Below are 17,357 nucleotides of genomic sequence, written 5' to 3'. Positions count from 1 at the left end.
CTCGTCTCTATTGCACTCTGTTCTGTCTTCTCAATCTCGTTCCATCCTATGCCTGATCTTTTGGTGTCTGCTTCAAGCTCCAGCCTCCAGGTGTTTCTCTGGTGCCTTCTTTTCTGTCTCCCTTGTGGGTTTCAGGATAGAGCTTGACTGGTGATGTAAGAGGGCTTTCAGAGGGTGTGGCCAATCCCTCCCCATCTTCTCCTTCTGATCTCCTCCACAGAAATCAAACATCAAAGCACATTCAAGTTTTGTTTAACAATTTTATTAATACAAATTCAAACATAACTTGTGCAAATAACATTCTCCACCAACCATCATGAAAACAAGTCACTGTCACTTTATGTCTCAGCTCAATCAACATGGTTGGAGTTTTAATGAGGCATTTTGTTTTCCCAACTGTTACAAAAAAAATATGATGCACAGCATCTGTTCTGAACATTACAAAACAATGTGTAAGTTACAAAAAGCAGTATAGAAGTAATTTACAGATCTTTATAGATCTTSAAAATGAAAGTCTTATTCTTAACTCCGCGAGACAGTGGCATTGCTGTACCGGTGTGTATCCATTCCTTTGTGCTATCTTTGTCTGTGTCTGAAATGGCACCCGAATCCCTATATAGTGCACTACTTTTGTACAGCTCTGGCCAACAGTAGTGCACAATATAGGTAGCAGGATGCCATTTCAGATGCAGACCAGGTCCACTAAAACCAAATCTGAAATAAGAGACAGGCTGTAGCCTGCACACAAGACACACCCTACTGCTCACACAACACCTGTTAATAAAATCTTGTCAATCAACAACTTTCTCCAACACAATCACAAGACTAGAAACATACATACTGTACGTTACATTCTGTACTTTAACAATGTAATAATACAACCAAACTTCACCAGCAATGCAAACAACATACACAACCACATATTGCATTGTATCTCCTTATTCAACATATCATGTGGGATTGTATCTTCTGGCTTTAATGTAGACATGTTTCATCAAAGTCAAGTAATGAGTTCTCAGAGATATTTGATATTACAGAAGATAGTTGTACCGTGCCCAACTATTTCCACACCTCGACTTGTGTTGGATGATGCACTGTCCCATGTTCTTCAAGGCAGAAATGATTAATGTCTACTGAAATATATTCACTATCTCCATTCTATATGATTTTTGGTTCTGGTAGATTGCTATACATACATACATACATACATACATACATACATACATACATACATACATACATACATACATACATACATACTGGGTTCATGTAGTTTGATGATGGTTGCATCCTGATAACTTGGGTTAGAATGATCCACTATCCATTGCCATTTATACCACTCCCTGCTGTGAGTAATATAGGCATTCTTTAGACTTTTTAACATTCAGCCTGGTTGAAAAAGAACCACTTCCTTCTCTCACCTATTTGGTGAGCAACACAGGCACCAAAGGCAACTGCTCTGAGGTCCACCCAGCTCTTTCTGCAGGCTTAGGCTGCACCTTGAGATCTGCAAAGAAACCTTACTCTTCTGACTTCTGTTATTTTCTTGTTCTCCATCCTTCTTTCTGCTCTCTCCATTCCATCTTTTGCAATCTCTCTCTCACATAATCCAGATACATCTGCTGTTCTCTACAGACCAGGGGTCAAGGGTCAGGGAGGTCAGATGTATCCACTGTGACCTTAATGAAGATGGTATCATCCTTGATGTAAGTACCGTTCTCCAGCACAGTCTGGGCCACGAACAGCGGGCAGCCCGAGGCTATGTTCATCTCTGCCGTGGGTCGTCTGAAGCTGCTGCTGTTGGGGTCTGGTTTGAAGGCATCCCCTAGGTGCTTCCTGGCTGGGCCCTGGTCCATCAGCATCAGAGTCACCTTCTGCTTAAAGGGCCAGAGCAGCAGGGCATCGTACTCGCCACGCATCACCACAAAGAACAGAGACAGGTGGGTTCCTTTCCCCATGCCGTCTCCGTTCAGGTAGACCCGGGCACACATCTTGTAGCCAAAGTAGCCAGTGTAGAAAGGCTGGCTGTAGAGAGACAGGGTCTTTGACGCCACGGCTTCTTGTTTCCGCCGCTTGTAGTCACGGATCTTCCAGATGAGCGTCCCATTGAAGGAGGCCGTCTCTAGGACCTGGAAGCGCAGGTCCATGTCGGCCAAGCGGATCTCGTGGACACTCAGCATGTCGTCCTGACGGGAGAGCTGTGTCTCTAAAGAACCTGCAGAGAAACAATAGCAAGCCAATGGAATAAGAGTCCTGTATGTTTGTACCACTCTGGACTTCTCACTACCTACATTTTCCCAGACTTGTCAGGCCATAAAAGTACTGGTTTATATATACACTGCTCAAAAAAATAAAGGGAACACTTTAAACACAACATGTAACTCCAAGTCAATCACACTTCTGTGAAATCAAACTGTCCACTTAGGAAGCAACACTGATTGACAATAAATTTCACATGCTGTTGTGCAAATGGAATAGACAAAAGGTGGAATTATAGGCAATTAGCAAGACACCCCCAATAAAGGAGTGGTTCTGAGGTGTGACCACAGACCACTTCTCAGTTCCTATGCTTCCTGGCTGATGTTTTGGTCACTTTTGAATGCTGGCGGTGCTTTCACTCTAGTGGTAGCATGAGACGGAGTCTACAACCCACACAAGTGGCTCAGGTAGTGCGCTCATCCAGGATGGCACATCAATGCGAGCTGTGGCAAGAAGGTTTGCTGTGTCTGTCAGCGTAGTGTCCAGAGCATGGAGGCGCTACAGGAGACAGGCCAGTACATCAGGAGACGTGGAGGAGGCGTAGGAGGGCAATAACCCAGCAGCAGGACCGCTACCTCCGCCTTTGTGCAAGGGAGCACTGCCAGAGCCCTGCAAAATGACCTCCAGTAGGCCACAAATGTGCATGTGTCAGCATATGGTCTCACAAGGGGTCTGAGGATCTCATCTCGGTACCTAATGGCAGTCAGGCTACCTCTGGCGAGCACATGGAGGGCTGTGCGGCCCCACAAAGAAATGCCACCCCACACCATGACTGACCCACCTTTTGTCTATATTTGCACAACAGCATGTGAAATTTATTGTCAATCATGTTGCTTCCTAAGTGGACAGTTTGATTTCACAGAAGTGTGATTGACTTGGAGTTACATTGTGTTGTTTAAGTGTTCCCTTTATTTTTTGAGCAGTATACAGTGGGGCAAAAAGGTATTTAGTCAGCCACCAATTGTGCAAGTTCTCCCACTTAAAAAGATGAGAGAGGCCTGTAATTTTCATCATAGGTACACTTCAACTATGACAGACAAAATGAGAAAAAGAAATCCAGAAAGTCACATTGTAGGATTTTTAATGAATTTATTTGCAAATTATGGTGGAAAATAAGTATTTGGTCAATAAACAAATTTATCTCAATACTTTGTTATATACCCTTTGTTGGCAATGACAGAGGTCAAACGTTTTCTGTAAGTCTTCACAAGGTTTCACCACACTTTTGCTGGTATTTTGGCCCATTCCTCCATGCAGATATCCTCTAGAGCAGTGATGTTTTGGGGCTGTTGCTGGGCAACACGACTTTCAACTCCCTCCAAAGATTTTCTATGGGGTTGAGATCTGGAGACTGGCTAGGCCACTCCAGGACCTTGAATACTTCTTACGAAGCCACTCCTTCGTTGCCCGGGCGGTGTTTGGGATCATTGTCATGCTGAAAGACCCAGCCACGTTTCATCTTCAATGCCCTTGCTGATGGAAGGAGGTTTTCACTCAAAATCTCACGATACATGGCCCCATTCATTCTTTCCTTTACACGGATCAGTCGTCCTGGTCCCTTTGCAGAAAAACAGCCCCAAAGCATGATGTTTCTACCCCATGCTTCACAGTAGGTATGGTGTTCTTTGGATGCAACTCAGCATTCTTTGTCCTCCAAACACGACGAGTTGAGTTTTTACCAAAAAGTTATATTTTGGTTTCATCTGACCATATGACATTCTCCCATCTTCTTCTGGATCATCCAAATGCTCTCTAGCAAACTTCAGACGGGCCTGGACATGTACTGGCTTAAGCAGGGGGACACGTCTGGCACTGCCGATTTGAGTCCCTGGCGGCGTAGTGTGTTACTGATGGTAGGCTTTGTTACTTTGGTCCCAGCTCTCTGCAGGTCATTCACTAGGTCTCCCCGTGTGGTTCTGGGATTTTTGCTCACCGTTCTTGTGATCATTTTGACCCCACGGGGTGAGATCTTGCGTGGAGCTCCAGATCGAGGGAGATTATCAGTGGTCTTGTATGTCTTCCATTTCCTATAAATGCTCCCACAGTTGATTTCTTCAAACCAAGCTGCTTACCTATTGCAGATTCAGTCTTCCCAGCCTGGTGCAGGTCTACAATTTTGTTTCTGGTGTCCTTTGACAGCTCTTTTGGTCTTGGCCATAGTGGAGTTTGGCGTGTGACTGTTTGAGGTGTGGGACAGGTGTCTTTTATACTGATAACAAGTTCAAACAGGTACCATATAAAAGGTAACGAGTGGAGGACAGAGGAGCCTCTTAAAGAGGAAGTTACAGGTCTGTGACGAGCCAGAAATCTTGCTTGTTTGTAGGTGACCAAATACTTATTTTCCACCATAATTTGCAAATAAATTCATAAAAAATCCTACAATGTGATTTTCTGGAATTTTTTCCCCTCATTTTGTCTGTCATAGTTGAAGTGTACCTATGATGAAAATTACAGGCCTCTCTCATCTTTTTAAGTGGGAGAACTTGCACAATTGGTGGCTGACTAAATACTTTTTTGCCCCACTGCATATATATGTTTTTTAACCCCTTTTTCTCCCCAATTGGAATCGTGGAATCCAATTGGTAGTTACAGTCTTGTCTCATCGCTGCAACTCGTGTACGGTCTCGGGAGAGGCAAAGGTCGAGAGCCGTGCGTAATCCGAAACACGACCCAACCAAGCCGCACTGCTTCTTGACATAATGCCCACTTAACCCGGAAGCCAGCCGCACCAATGTGTCGGAGGAAACACCTTACACCTGGCGACTGTGTCAGCGTGCACTGCGCCCGGCCCACCACAGGAGTCGCTAATGCGCGATACAAGTGAAGCGACAGTGAAGTAGCAAAGAATAACAGAATTCCCAAGACAAGTGTTGAGAGAGACAGAGACACAGAGGGAGAGACTAGAGAGCGAGACAGAGAGAGCTAGACAAAGGAAGACAGAGAGAGAGTGAGACAGAAAGAGAGTGAGAGAGCATTCAGGGTAACTCACCTAGTGTGTGTGTGGCTGGGATGGCCCCGCCCCTTCCTCCCTCTAGCGATGCAACCCTGGAACGAATGCTCTCCACGGTGCCTCGTAGTGTTTCCACCTCCTCTCGGATGGTCCTCAGAGACCTCAGCTCCAGCTCCATCTCCAAAAGCTTCTCAGAGTGGGAACTCATCAAGTTCTACATGGAGAAAACGTCCACAAACACACACATACAGTTACACACACTTCATGTAGCCTAGGCGGTAGGTAGCCTAGCGGTTAAGAGCATTGGGCCAGTAAGCTGAAAGAGTGTTGGGCTGACTAGCTGAAAAATCTGTCGATGTGCCCTTGAGCAAGGCACATAACCCTAATTGCTCCTGTAAGTCGCTCTGGATAAGAGCGTCTGCTAAATGACTTCTAATGTAAGTTCCATACATGACAGGACTTTACCTCCAACTGAGAAATCAGTAAATGGGACTGTGGAACAAGACAAGTATTATTATGTATGTCAAAGACTAGTATTACAGAGGTTTTATAATGTTAGTGTACAAAACATAAGAAACACATGTTCTTTCCATGACAAACTGACCAGGTGAATCCAGGTGAACACTATGATCCCTTATTGATGTCACTTGTTAAGTACACTTCAATCAGTGTAGATGAAGGGGTCGGAAACAGTTTAATAAAGAAGGACTCACCTGGTCACAGTTAAGACATGGATTGTGCATGTGTGCCATTCAGAGGGTGAATGGAGAGAACAAAAGATTTAAGTGACTTTGAACGGGGTATGGTGGTAAGTGCCAGACGCACCGATTTGACTATATCGAGAACAGCAACGCTGCTGAGTTTTTCACATTCAACAGTTTCCCGTGTGCATCAAGAATGGTCAACCACCCAAAGGACATCCAGCCAACTTGACAACTGTGGGAAGCATTGGAGTCAACATGGGTCAGCATCCCTGTGGAACGCTTTTGACACCTTGTAGAGTCCATGCCCCGACAAATTGAGGCTGTTCTGAGGGCAAAGGGGGGTGCAACTCACATGTTTTGTACACTCAGTGTACTTCGACCTTTTCATTTACCTGCATGGTAGTGAGCTTCTGCTCCAGCTGTCTGTTATTCTCCCTCATCTCCTCGTACTGAGACTCTGTTTCAGACAGGCGGCTGCTTAGGCCTGGCAGAACCTTGTACCGCTCCAGAAGCTCTCCTTTAACATCCTCCATCTAGATGGGTGGGAAACATTCTGTCTTATTACTGCTTTCATTACCCTGAACTACGTAACCATTCAGCCCTGTGATTAGTTGGTTGTTAACAAGTTAGTTGTGGTTGAATATTCAGTTTAATTTCTCCCAATATATTATTTTTGGGTACTTGTCAAAATACATTTTGTTAGAATGTATGTGTTATTAGTAACATGTAAGAGCATATACTCAAATTTGTGATTAGATCATGAGTCAAAACAAGTATGACAGGAATTGCGGATACAAGGCAACATATTTATACACTGTATGCCTTGCATATGGATTGAAATAGAAGTTGGTCATGAGGCTGGTGAATTTTCATTATGTTGACTTTATACATTTTTCCTTTAATGGTACACAGGGCACATTGTTCTAAAGAACAAAGTAGAGTTGATTACCTTGGCCTCCAGCGTAGTGTTCCTGGTTGCCATCAGCCGCAGGTGTTCAGAGGCAAAGCTAGATTCATGATCCCTCATGTCTTGATTGAGACCCTACAGAGGAATATCAGGGAAAATATCATATCAGTAACATATCAGCTTAAAACTACTGTATGTTCTCTTAAATGAGTTGTAGTTCAGTGGGACAATAGCCAGACAACAGAGTAGAAGAGACATCATGAGGAGTTCATAGTGGCCATGATATTACAACTTATATTAAGCATATTATTATTAATACCACTTTTAACAATCATAGTAACATGAAGACTGACCTTGAAATTGCATCCAAAGCGGATAAAGGAGCAGGTGACATGAGCCTTGGGGCACTCATGTTGATGACTTGTCAGCTGAGAGTAGAAACACATTTAGGTTCAATCATGTCCTTCTATACAAAGCATTTGCATTACATTGTGGTCTCATTGAAATGGGTAACAGTATCACAACAACTAAAACTATGTTAATCCATCTGATGATAAGAGAAAAGATGTCCATACTGCCTTGCATGAATACATTTTATCCTACAAACATTAAAATACACTCCTTACCTCGCTCCGTAAGATGGAGGGAAAAGTACAATGATTGGGGCAGGCCACCGGAAATGAAGGACAAACGGTTTCTTTGTGTTTCTGAAAAATMTAAATAAGAATAAGAAATAAAAGTAACAAATAATTAAAGAGCAGCAGTAAAATAACAATAGCGAGACTATATACAGGGGGTACCGGTATAGAGTCCATGTGCAGGGGCACCGGTTAGTCGAGGTAATATGTACATGTAGTTAAAATTATTAAAGTGACTATGCATAGATGATAAACAGAGAGTAGCAGCAGTGTAAAAGGGGGTGGGGGGGGGCAATGCAAATAGTCTGGGTTGCCATTTGATAAGATGTTCAGGAGTCTCATGGCTTGGGAGTAAAAGCTGTTTAGAAGCCTCTTGGACCGAGACTTGGTGCTCCGGTACCGCTTGCCATGTGGTAGCAGATATTCAGTGTTGTTGTAGTCACTGCTTAAAAGGCAATTCCACAACTTTTTAACCTAATTTCTTTATCTCCAGCACAATACCAGTGTCTACATACAGTGGTGCAAAAAATTATTTAGTCAGCCACCAATTGTGCAAGTTCTGAGAGAGGCCTGTAATTTTCATCATAGGTACACTTCAACTATGACAGACAAAATGAGAAAAGAAAATCCAGAAAATCACATTGTAGGATTTTTAATGAATTTATTTACAAATTATGGTGGAAAATAAATATTTGGTCACCTACAAACAAGCAAGATTTCTGGCTCTCACAGACCTGTAACTTCTTCTTTAAGAGGCTCCTCTGTCCTCCACTCGTTACCTGTATTAATGGCACCTGTTTGAACTTGTTATCAGTATAAAAGACACCTGTCCACAACCTCAAACAGTCACACGCCAAACTCCACTATGGCCAAGACCAAAGAGCTGTCAAAATTGTAGACCTGCACCAGGCTGGGAAGACTGAATCTGCAATAGGTAAGCAGCTTGGCTTGAAGAAATCAACTGTGGGAGCAAWTATTAGGAAATGGAAGACATACAAGACCACTGATAATCTCCCTCYATCTGGGGCTCCACGCAAGATCTCACCCCGTGGGGTCAAAATGATCACAAGAACGGTGAGCAAAAATCCCAGAACCACACGGGGGGACCTAGTGAATGACCTGCAGAGAGCTGGGACCAAAGTAACAAAGCCTACCATCAGTAACACACTACGCCGCCAGGGACTCAAATCCTGCAGTGCCAGACGTGTCCCCCTGCTTAAGCCAGTACATGTCCAGGCCCGTCTGAAGTTTGRTAGAGAGCATTTGGATGATCCAGAAGAAGATTGGGAGAATGTCATATGGTCAGATGAAACCAAAATATAACTTTTTGGGTAAAAACTCAACTCGTCGTGTTTGGAGGACAAAGAATGCTGAGTTGCATCCAAAGAACACCATACCTACTGTGAAGCATGGGGGTGGAAACATCATGCTTTGGGGCTGTTTTTCTGCAAAGGGACCAGGACGACTGATCCGTGTAAAGGAAAGAATGAATGGGGCCATGTATCGTGAGATTTTGAGTGAAAACCTCCTTCCATCAGCAAGGGCATTGAAGATGAAACGTGGCTGGGTCTTTCAGCATGACAATGATCCCAAACACACCGCCCGGGCAACGAAGGAGTGGCTTCGTAAGAAGCATTTCAAGGTCCTGGAGTGGCCTAGCCAGTCTCCAGATCTCAACCCCATAGAAAATCTTTGGAYGGAGTTGAAAGTCCGTGTTGCCCAGCAACAGCCCCAAAACATCACTGCTCTAGAGGATATCTGCATGGAGGAATGGGCCAAAATACCAGCAACAGTGTGTGAAAACCTTGTGAAGACTTACAGAAAACGTTTGACCTCTGTCATTGCCAACAAAGGGTATATAACAAAGTATTGAGATAAACTTTTGTTATTGACCAAATACTTATTTTCCACCATAATTTGCAAATAAATTCATWAAAAATCCTACAATGTGATTTTCTGGATTTTTTTRCCTCAGTTTGTCTGTCATAGTTGAAGTGTCCCTATGATGAAAATTACAGGCCTCTCTCATCTTTTTAAGTGGGAGAACTTGCACAATTGGTGGCTGACTAAATACCTTTTTGCCCCACTGTATGTGAAAACATTACATTTCTACGTTTTGTATAAAAAAATATAAACTAAACAAAGTTAGACCTGATGACATCATCAAAAGTTTAAACAATTTAAAAACAGTAATTTTCAAATGTCCTGGCTGGAAGAAGGTTCAGTGAATGGGGAGGTGCAGCGTGAGGTAATACAGTAGGGGGAGTGCAAGTGCTTCTCAAATGTAATGTTAAATGCGTTCTCCACACTCTCATCTTCACAAGAACGTACTCAAGAGAACGTCGTGGGAGAATGCACTCGGAGCTTGGGAGTGTGGAGCACGGTAGTATGCATATTGAGAAACATCCTATGAGATTCGCGGGGACACACCGGTATGGTGCTGGAGAAAATTAATATATGGTTGAAAAGTGTCAATTGCCCTTTAAGGTGGACTAAAATATGTGCCAGTACTAATTTTGGGTGCCGGTCACAATATTCTCTAAGAGGTAAAGGTTCGGTGAGCACTGGCCCAACTCAAGTAGTTGTTCTAGTTACCTGTAATTCAGTCATGGCCATCTTGTGCATGCAGAATTCACAGGTGGTCTCTCTATGTTTACATTTCCAACTCAAGTGCTCAGGAATGTCTTTGCGCATCATCTTCTCTTTGCACTTTCCTAAAGGGCATGGCACCTCAAAATACGGACACACATTCAAATGATCCTGGGAAAAAAGGAGGAAAAGCAATCATAAGGATTTGGTGTAAAGAAAATGTAGCCTATTATGAAGTGCTATAAATAAGATTGCATTTGGGTTGTAGTCATTACAGTTTCAACAGGAAACGTTCAACCAATGTGACTGAAATCAACGAGAATTGTAGATAAACACTTTTCTAGAGTTTGAATAATGACTGTGCGTAACAATGGGACTTTTTCCATTTCCCTCAGTCAGTCAGACACTTACCATGACCTGATGTAGACTCATCTGCTCCTTACAGCCATTCTTCTCACTCCTGCAGTACACTCTCAGAGCCATGATCTCTCTATGGCAGCACACATCACGGAAGATCTGACAGAAAACACAACGGCTACTGTGAGGAGACACGTTGTGATTATGTACGAGGCCATTTAGAAAGGGTATAGGGCTGTTTAGCATGGGTATCATAAGGATGATGACAGTGATGCAAATCATTCACATAGTCTTACCTTGTCTTTGAAAAGCGGCTCCATATCTGCTGGACATACTGGATTTGGTTTGCTGTAAAGACGACAAGACATTTAGGTACATTACTACGATGATGATTAACGCGGAGTGAGAAATCTATCATTATAAACTGGGTGGTTCGAGCCCTGAATGCTGCTTGGCTGACAGCCGTATACCACGGGTATGACAAAACATTTATTTTTACTGTTCTAATTAAGTTGGTAACCAGTTTATAATAAAGAACAGCCCTTAGCCGTGGTATATTATCCAAATACCACACCCCCTTGGGGTGCTTAATTAACTAATGTCCAATCAAATCCTCCTTTTAGCAACATGGGGCCAATGACATCATTATTTCTCAATCATAATCATCACACGATCACTAAACAATTATGACAACCCCATTACCAGAAGACAGCTGACATATCAAACACACTGACAAGAAGACGTTCGTCATTTCCCAACTATCATTTCCTAAAAAAAAAACATACCCCTTCACTCTCACACTCATCATGAAACTGAAATCTCTTGTCCTCAGTCCTCACCTTAGCTGCTCGGAGATGCAGGTTTCACAGAAGCGGTGTCCACACTCTGTCTGCCTGGGGTTGCAGAGCACTAGCCTGCAGGCCTCACAGCAGTATTTGGGCTCTGGGGTGGCTATGAAGTGGTCCCAGAAGCCCCCGTGCTGGGGTAAGAAGCCTGCCTCGGGGTCGCTGGGCCAGGGGCGCTGGGCCAGAGAGAGAGCAGCCAGGGAGGGAGAGCGATGCTGGAGGGGGATCTGCAGCTCCCGCCCGTCCGCATTCCGCCCTGCTGACATGACCTGGGGAGGGCACACACACACACACACGAGGTGAGAGATGTTTAATAAAATGTACAGTTGCAACATACAGGACAAACACAACATGGTGTTTCAGCTGTGTGTGTGTGTGTGTATGTGTGTGTTAATGCTGAGCATTCATTGCCACATCAACAGCTCACGACTGTCAGGCCAAGCCTTGGGAAACCCCTTTATAACAGGCATAGCTAACTGGGGCTAATTTTATCTCCGCTCTGACTCGGAGCAGAGTGGAGTGCACAAGCAGGAAGGCCTGAGACTGGAATAAAACATATCCAAAATTAGATAGAGAGGACAGAACTTAATCTAGACTNCCCGACAGTTACAACATACAGGACAAACACGCATTTCATAAAAAAGGAGTATACAATCGTCTTATGTTACATGGTCTTGGAGTGGGACAATGGTGTTTGAGCTGAGGATGTGTGTGTGTGTGTTAATGCTGAGCATTCATTGACACATCAACAGCCCTGACTCTCAGGCCAAACCTTGGGAAACCCCTTCATAACAGACATAGTTAACTGGGGCTAATGTTATCTCTGCTCTGACTCGGGGGGGGGGGGATGGAGGACAGGACAGCTAATGGAGGACAGGACAGCTTAATCTAGACTGACACAAGCCTTTATTATAGACTTGCCAACACATTATTCATTTTCCGAGGGCAAGCAACAGGAGGGCAAGCAATCTAGGCTTGAACACCCAACCCAAATTACAGCATACACCATCCTAAAAGACAGCATCATCCACTGAACATCCAACCTCAAACTGATCAAAACATATGTAAGGTTCTACTAAATATTTAGCTGATCTTCCATCATTGTCCTTTTGCCTTTTGGTAGGCCGTCATTGTCAATAAGAATTTGTTCTTAATTGACTTGCTTAGCTAAATAAAGGCAAKATTTTAAAAAACTAAATAAATGTGGAACATTCTTCCAATATGTGGAACATTCTTCCAACAGTGCCTTCAGAAAGTATTCAGACCCCTTTTCCCCATATTTTGTTATGTTACAGCCTTATTCTAAAATGGATTAAATACATTATTTTCCTCATCCATCTACACACAATACCCCATAATGACAAAGCGAAAACAGTTTTTTATTTTTTATTTGTGCAAATGTATTCAAACTAAAAAACAGAAACAACTTATTTATATAAGTATTCAGTTCCTTTATTATAAGAATCAAAATTGAGTTCAGGTGCATTCTGTTTCCAATGATCATCCTTGAGATGTTTCTGCAACTTAATTGGAGTCCACCTGTGGTAAATTCAATGGAATGGACATGATTTGGAAAGGCACACGCCTGTCTATATAAGGTCCCACAGTTGACAGAGCATGTCAGAGCAAAAACCAAGACATGAGGTCGAAGGAATTGTCCGTAGAGCTCAGAGACAGGATTGTGTCGAGGCACAGATCTGGGGAAGGGTACCAAAACATTTCTGTAGCATTGAAGGTCCCCAAGAACACAGTGGCCTCCATCATTCTTAAATGGAAGAAGTTTGGAACCACCAAGACTCTTCCTAGAGCTGGCCGCCCAGTCAAACTGAGAAATCGGGGGAGAAGGGCCTTGGTCAAAGAGGTGACCAAGAACCCGATGGTCACTCTGATAGAGCTCCAGAGTTTCTCTGTGGAGATGAGAGAACCTTCCAGAAGGACAACCATCTTTGCAGCACTCCACCAATCAGGCCTTTATGGTAGTGGCCAGACAGAAGCCATTCCTCATTAAAAAGGCACATGACAGCCCACTTGGAGTTGCCAAAAGGCATCCAAAGACTCTCAGACCATGACAAACAAGGTTCTCTGGTCTGATGAAACCAAGATTTAACTCTTTGGCCTGAATGCCAAGGGTCATTTCTGGAGGAAACCTGGCACCATCCCTACAGAGAAGCATGGTGGTGGCAGTATCATGCTGAGGGTATGTTTTTCAGCAACAGGTACTGGGAGACTAYTCAGGATCGAGGGAAAGATGAACGGAGCTACGTACGAAGAGATCCTTCATGAAAACCTGCTCCAGAGTGCTCAGAACCTCACACTGGGGCGAAGGTTCATCTTCCAACAGGACAACGACCCTAAGCACACAGCCAAGACAACACAGGAGTGGCTTCGGGACAAGTGTCCGAATGTCCTTGAGTGGCCCAGCCAGAACACGGAATTGAACCCGATCGAACATCTCTAGAAAAACCTGAAACCTGTGCAGCGACGCTCCGCATCCAACCTGACAGAGCTTGAGAGGATCTGCAGAGAAGAATGGGGGAAACTCCCCCAATACAGGTGTGCCAAGCTTGTAGCATCATACCCAAGAAGACGAGGCTGTAATCTCTGCCAAAGAAGCCTAAACAAAGTACTGAGTAAATGGTCTGAATACTTAAGTAAATGTGATATTTCCATTTGTATACATTTTCAAACATAAAAAATAAAAAATAAAAAACTGTCTTTGCTTTGTCATTATGGGGTATTGTGTGTAGATTGATGAGGGGGGAAAACGATTTAATCCATTTTAGAATAAGACTGTAACAACATGTGGAAAAAGTAAAGGGGTCTGAACACATTCCGAATGCACTGTATGTGGAACATTCTTCCATCATGCATGTGTATTGTTCTAAGGAAGGTTTCCATGAAGCTAGAGATGAACTCGGACCTAATGACTGAACCTTCAGCTCTACATCCTGTCTCACATGGTTCAACTGGCTCATTCATACAAATGAAACAATTCAGATTCACACTAGTTAGGATATCAAGACTGGCCACTTCTACAGTTCTGCCTTCATTATTCCCTCAACGTTGAAAGTACATCAGCCCATCATCACTGGATGAGCAAGTGGATTAGGCCTAGGCTATTGGCTGACCAGTTCCTGTGGTTCTCAGGGGACTTCCTGGGATAGTGAAGGAGCTTTTCCACATGCTGCTTTACCACTGTCTATCATCACTGACTGACTGACTGACTGACTGACTGACTGACTGACTGATGACTGCTGACTGCACCACAGCAACTCACTGTCACACAGCACCCACACACACACACACACACACATGCACACACACAGCACACGACACACACAGGTGTAGGCCTACACAAACCCTAGACCCAGCTGAATCGAAGCTGCCAGCAAAAGTTTGAAATGTAGATTGGCTAGGCTAGATATCTAATTCAAAGCATATAGTAGAGTTGAGATCGTCTTGGGTACATTTGGGCCGGGAATGAGATTAATCAGGTCTCTCTTCCTCTACGGGAAATTGGTTTGATGAAACGCAGAGCATTATGTATAAAAGGGTATTTCCCCTGTTAAATACACTCACTGATTTACATGGAGAATGAACAAGATCTTTTGAGAAATAGGCCCAATATTCTCGTCTTTAAACCTGGTCATATGCTTGATGTTGACAGGTCAAATTGTATCTAAGAGTGACTGGATAGAGAAAAGTAGAGGGAAATCTGTTACATGTTATAGCTTCTCAGGTGCGATCATCTTCAAATCAAATCAAATGTTATTAGTCACATGCGCCGAATACAACAGGTGTAGTAGACCTTACAGTGAAATGCTTACTTACAGGCCCTTAACCAACAATGCAGTTGAAAAAATATGGATAATTAAAGAGCAGCAGTAAAATAACAATAGCGAGACTATATACATGGGGTACCGGTACAGAGTCAATGTGTGGGGGCACAGATTAGTCGAGGTAATATGTACATGTAGGTAGAGTATTTAAAGTGACTATGCATAGATGATAACAATAGAGAGTAGCAGCGGTGTAAAAGGGGGGGCAATGCAAATAGTCTGGGTAGCCATTTGATTAGGTGTTCAGGAGTCTTATGGCTTGGGGGTAGAAGCTGTTTAGAAGCCTTATATGGCCATGCAATGCACCAGCTATCTATTCTACACAGACATTATTGGTACAGAGGTCAGTTTCTCCACTCCAATCATACAGATGTAACCAAGTCTTGAATGCTGCTAGAGTATCATGACATCACAAAAAAAAGTAACATGTAGGGGAATTCTATGACTGACCTGTCATTGTACATGGGCAATTCCACAGTAACGGAATTACGCTGAGACTCACTTTTTTTACTTTAAAATGTATGAAAAACAAAAACTATTGATTTCAATGTTTAACAAACAATACAAGTCTATGCACAATGGCTACTTTGAACAACTTACATAGTAAATAAATCAGTTAGTGGAAAAACTGTGCAGATGCAAAGTTTGGTAACATAATTACTGTAAAATCTCCCTCAGTTTTATTCTGTTACAAAACTTTGTATCTGCACAGTTCTTCCTGTAAATGTGTTTTTGTAAACTACTATTTCCACTGAAAAATTTTCACTGTAATTTGAAGTCAATGTTTTTGGCTTGGTATACATTTTGAAATGAAAAATTTGAGTCTCCGCAGAATTCCGTTACATGGAATTGCCCACGTGTAATTCTATAGCCTGCCTATAACCTGAAAGCAATAGAACATGTTTCAACTGTGTGAACAGACATCAAAACAGCTGAATCTTCCCGAGAAAAGAGAATGCTTATCACAGTGATCTTAGATCTGGTCAATCAAAAATGAAACAGATTCCGTTAAAGAATATTTTCAATGTTTCATATGCATACAGGCATACTGTTTGGCATGATTCAAAGGCATTATTGACATATGTTAAGCATATAATTTGAATTTAAATAAATGTATTTTGCAACCAATATTCACCCAATAGGCCAATACACTGTGTACCTTGTGTAAGCCTGTTCACCATACTCAAATAATAATTTATGCAAATTACTTTGCATGCACTGACTAGACAACTAATTTGTCATAACTGCAATGAATGTATTACACATGCATTGGCGTAATACTGAATATATTATAATACAATGAGACATGTCAAGGTGATTATATAGAATAATACATTTTTAGAATATGCTATTATTGGAATATTTTCACAATTGTTTAGATGGCTAAGTCTCGCAGGCAATTCAGTACACCGAAATTGATATTTGAAATTACCTCATACCCKAATTCGAAGCCTCCCTAGCTCCCCGCTTTGGTACACCACTGTATGGCTACTGTTTTTACAAACATAGCTACATGCTATGTTCCCACATTGTAACATAGACGATATTATTGTTAACTTTCCTAGCTAGCAACAATACTTACATGAATCAGATCTGTAACGTTGGCCAATGCAACGTCGTTTTTCAGGAGCTACAATGTTATAAATGGAGCTTCGGTGAATGGCACGTTCATGAACGCGAACACCACAATGTAACCGCTTACAATGAAAACGACCGAACTCCACCGTTTTTAAAATAGACAGCTAGAGTATTTTTATCGGTAGCTGACATCGTAAAAACAATATTAAAGTAAATGTTTTTTTWAAATCGAGATGGGAACATAGCAAAATGGAGCCGCCGCTTATTCTTCTGGCTGTTGATGTCTCAGTTGGAAAGCCCCCCTTCGGTATTTCTTCCCCAGGAAATCCCCGTCATGAAGAAAAAAATTGTAGTCAGCCAGTGACAGGCAATTATGTTTTGTATCGGATTTCCGCTAGATGGCAGTGTCATCAACATCAAGTGTGAACTGTACTACGGGAATTGCTGTAAGATACAGAAATGTGCAATGGTCTGTACACTCGGTACCCATCACTTACTCTACTTGAATAATTTCTTCCTATCCAGTAAAAACATTTATAGTTGTGCTATCTGTTCTGAAACAATACTTCATGATCCTTCTTCAGAAAAGGCATCATCCCTTGAACTGCTCATCACTCAAGGTTTTATATACACAGTGTACCAAACATTTGGAACACCTTCCTAACATAGAGTTGACCTAAATATGACAAGC

At 42.6% G+C, this 17,357-nt stretch overlaps 1 protein-coding gene across 1 annotated transcript; it reads right to left on the bottom strand.

The window, feature by feature from the left end:
• Positions 1-240: 240 nt before the first annotated feature.
• On the bottom strand, positions 241-16,967 carry LOC111963450 (TNF receptor-associated factor 3). The gene is made up of 11 exons (XM_023986899.2): positions 16,671-16,967; positions 11,244-11,518; positions 10,701-10,752; positions 10,459-10,563; positions 10,054-10,218; positions 7,447-7,527; positions 7,174-7,248; positions 6,863-6,955; positions 6,306-6,446; positions 5,249-5,423; positions 241-2,215 (listed from the first exon to the last, which is right to left on the bottom strand). The coding sequence occupies exons 2-11, from the start codon at positions 11,513-11,515 to the stop codon at positions 1,644-1,646; spliced, it is 1,731 nt and encodes a 576-aa protein (XP_023842667.1). The 5' UTR covers positions 11,516-11,518; positions 16,671-16,967; the 3' UTR covers positions 241-1,643.
• Positions 16,968-17,357: the final 390 nt, after the last annotated feature.

Source organism: Salvelinus sp. IW2-2015, linkage group LG4q.2, assembly GCF_002910315.2.
Source record: "Salvelinus sp. IW2-2015 linkage group LG4q.2, ASM291031v2, whole genome shotgun sequence".
Lineage (NCBI taxonomy): Eukaryota > Metazoa > Chordata > Actinopteri > Salmoniformes > Salmonidae > Salvelinus > Salvelinus sp. IW2-2015.
The sequence above is the reverse complement of the archived record's forward strand: the minus strand, read 5'-3'. Positions and strand labels throughout refer to the sequence as shown.

Excerpts from the sequence above, each read along its gene's own strand:
- LOC111963450 (XM_023986899.2), bottom strand. The coding sequence starts at position 11,515 with ATGTCAGCAGGGCGGAATGCGGACGGGCGGGAGCTGCAGATCCCCCTC. Across the intron at positions 10,753-11,243 it reads TGCATCTCCGAGCAGCTAAG|CAAACCAAATCCAGTATGTC; the intron begins GTGAGGACTGAG and ends TCGTCTTTACAG. Across the intron at positions 6,447-6,862 it reads ACACTACGCTGGAGGCCAAG|ATGGAGGATGTTAAAGGAGA; the intron begins GTAATCAACTCT and ends CCACCCATCTAG.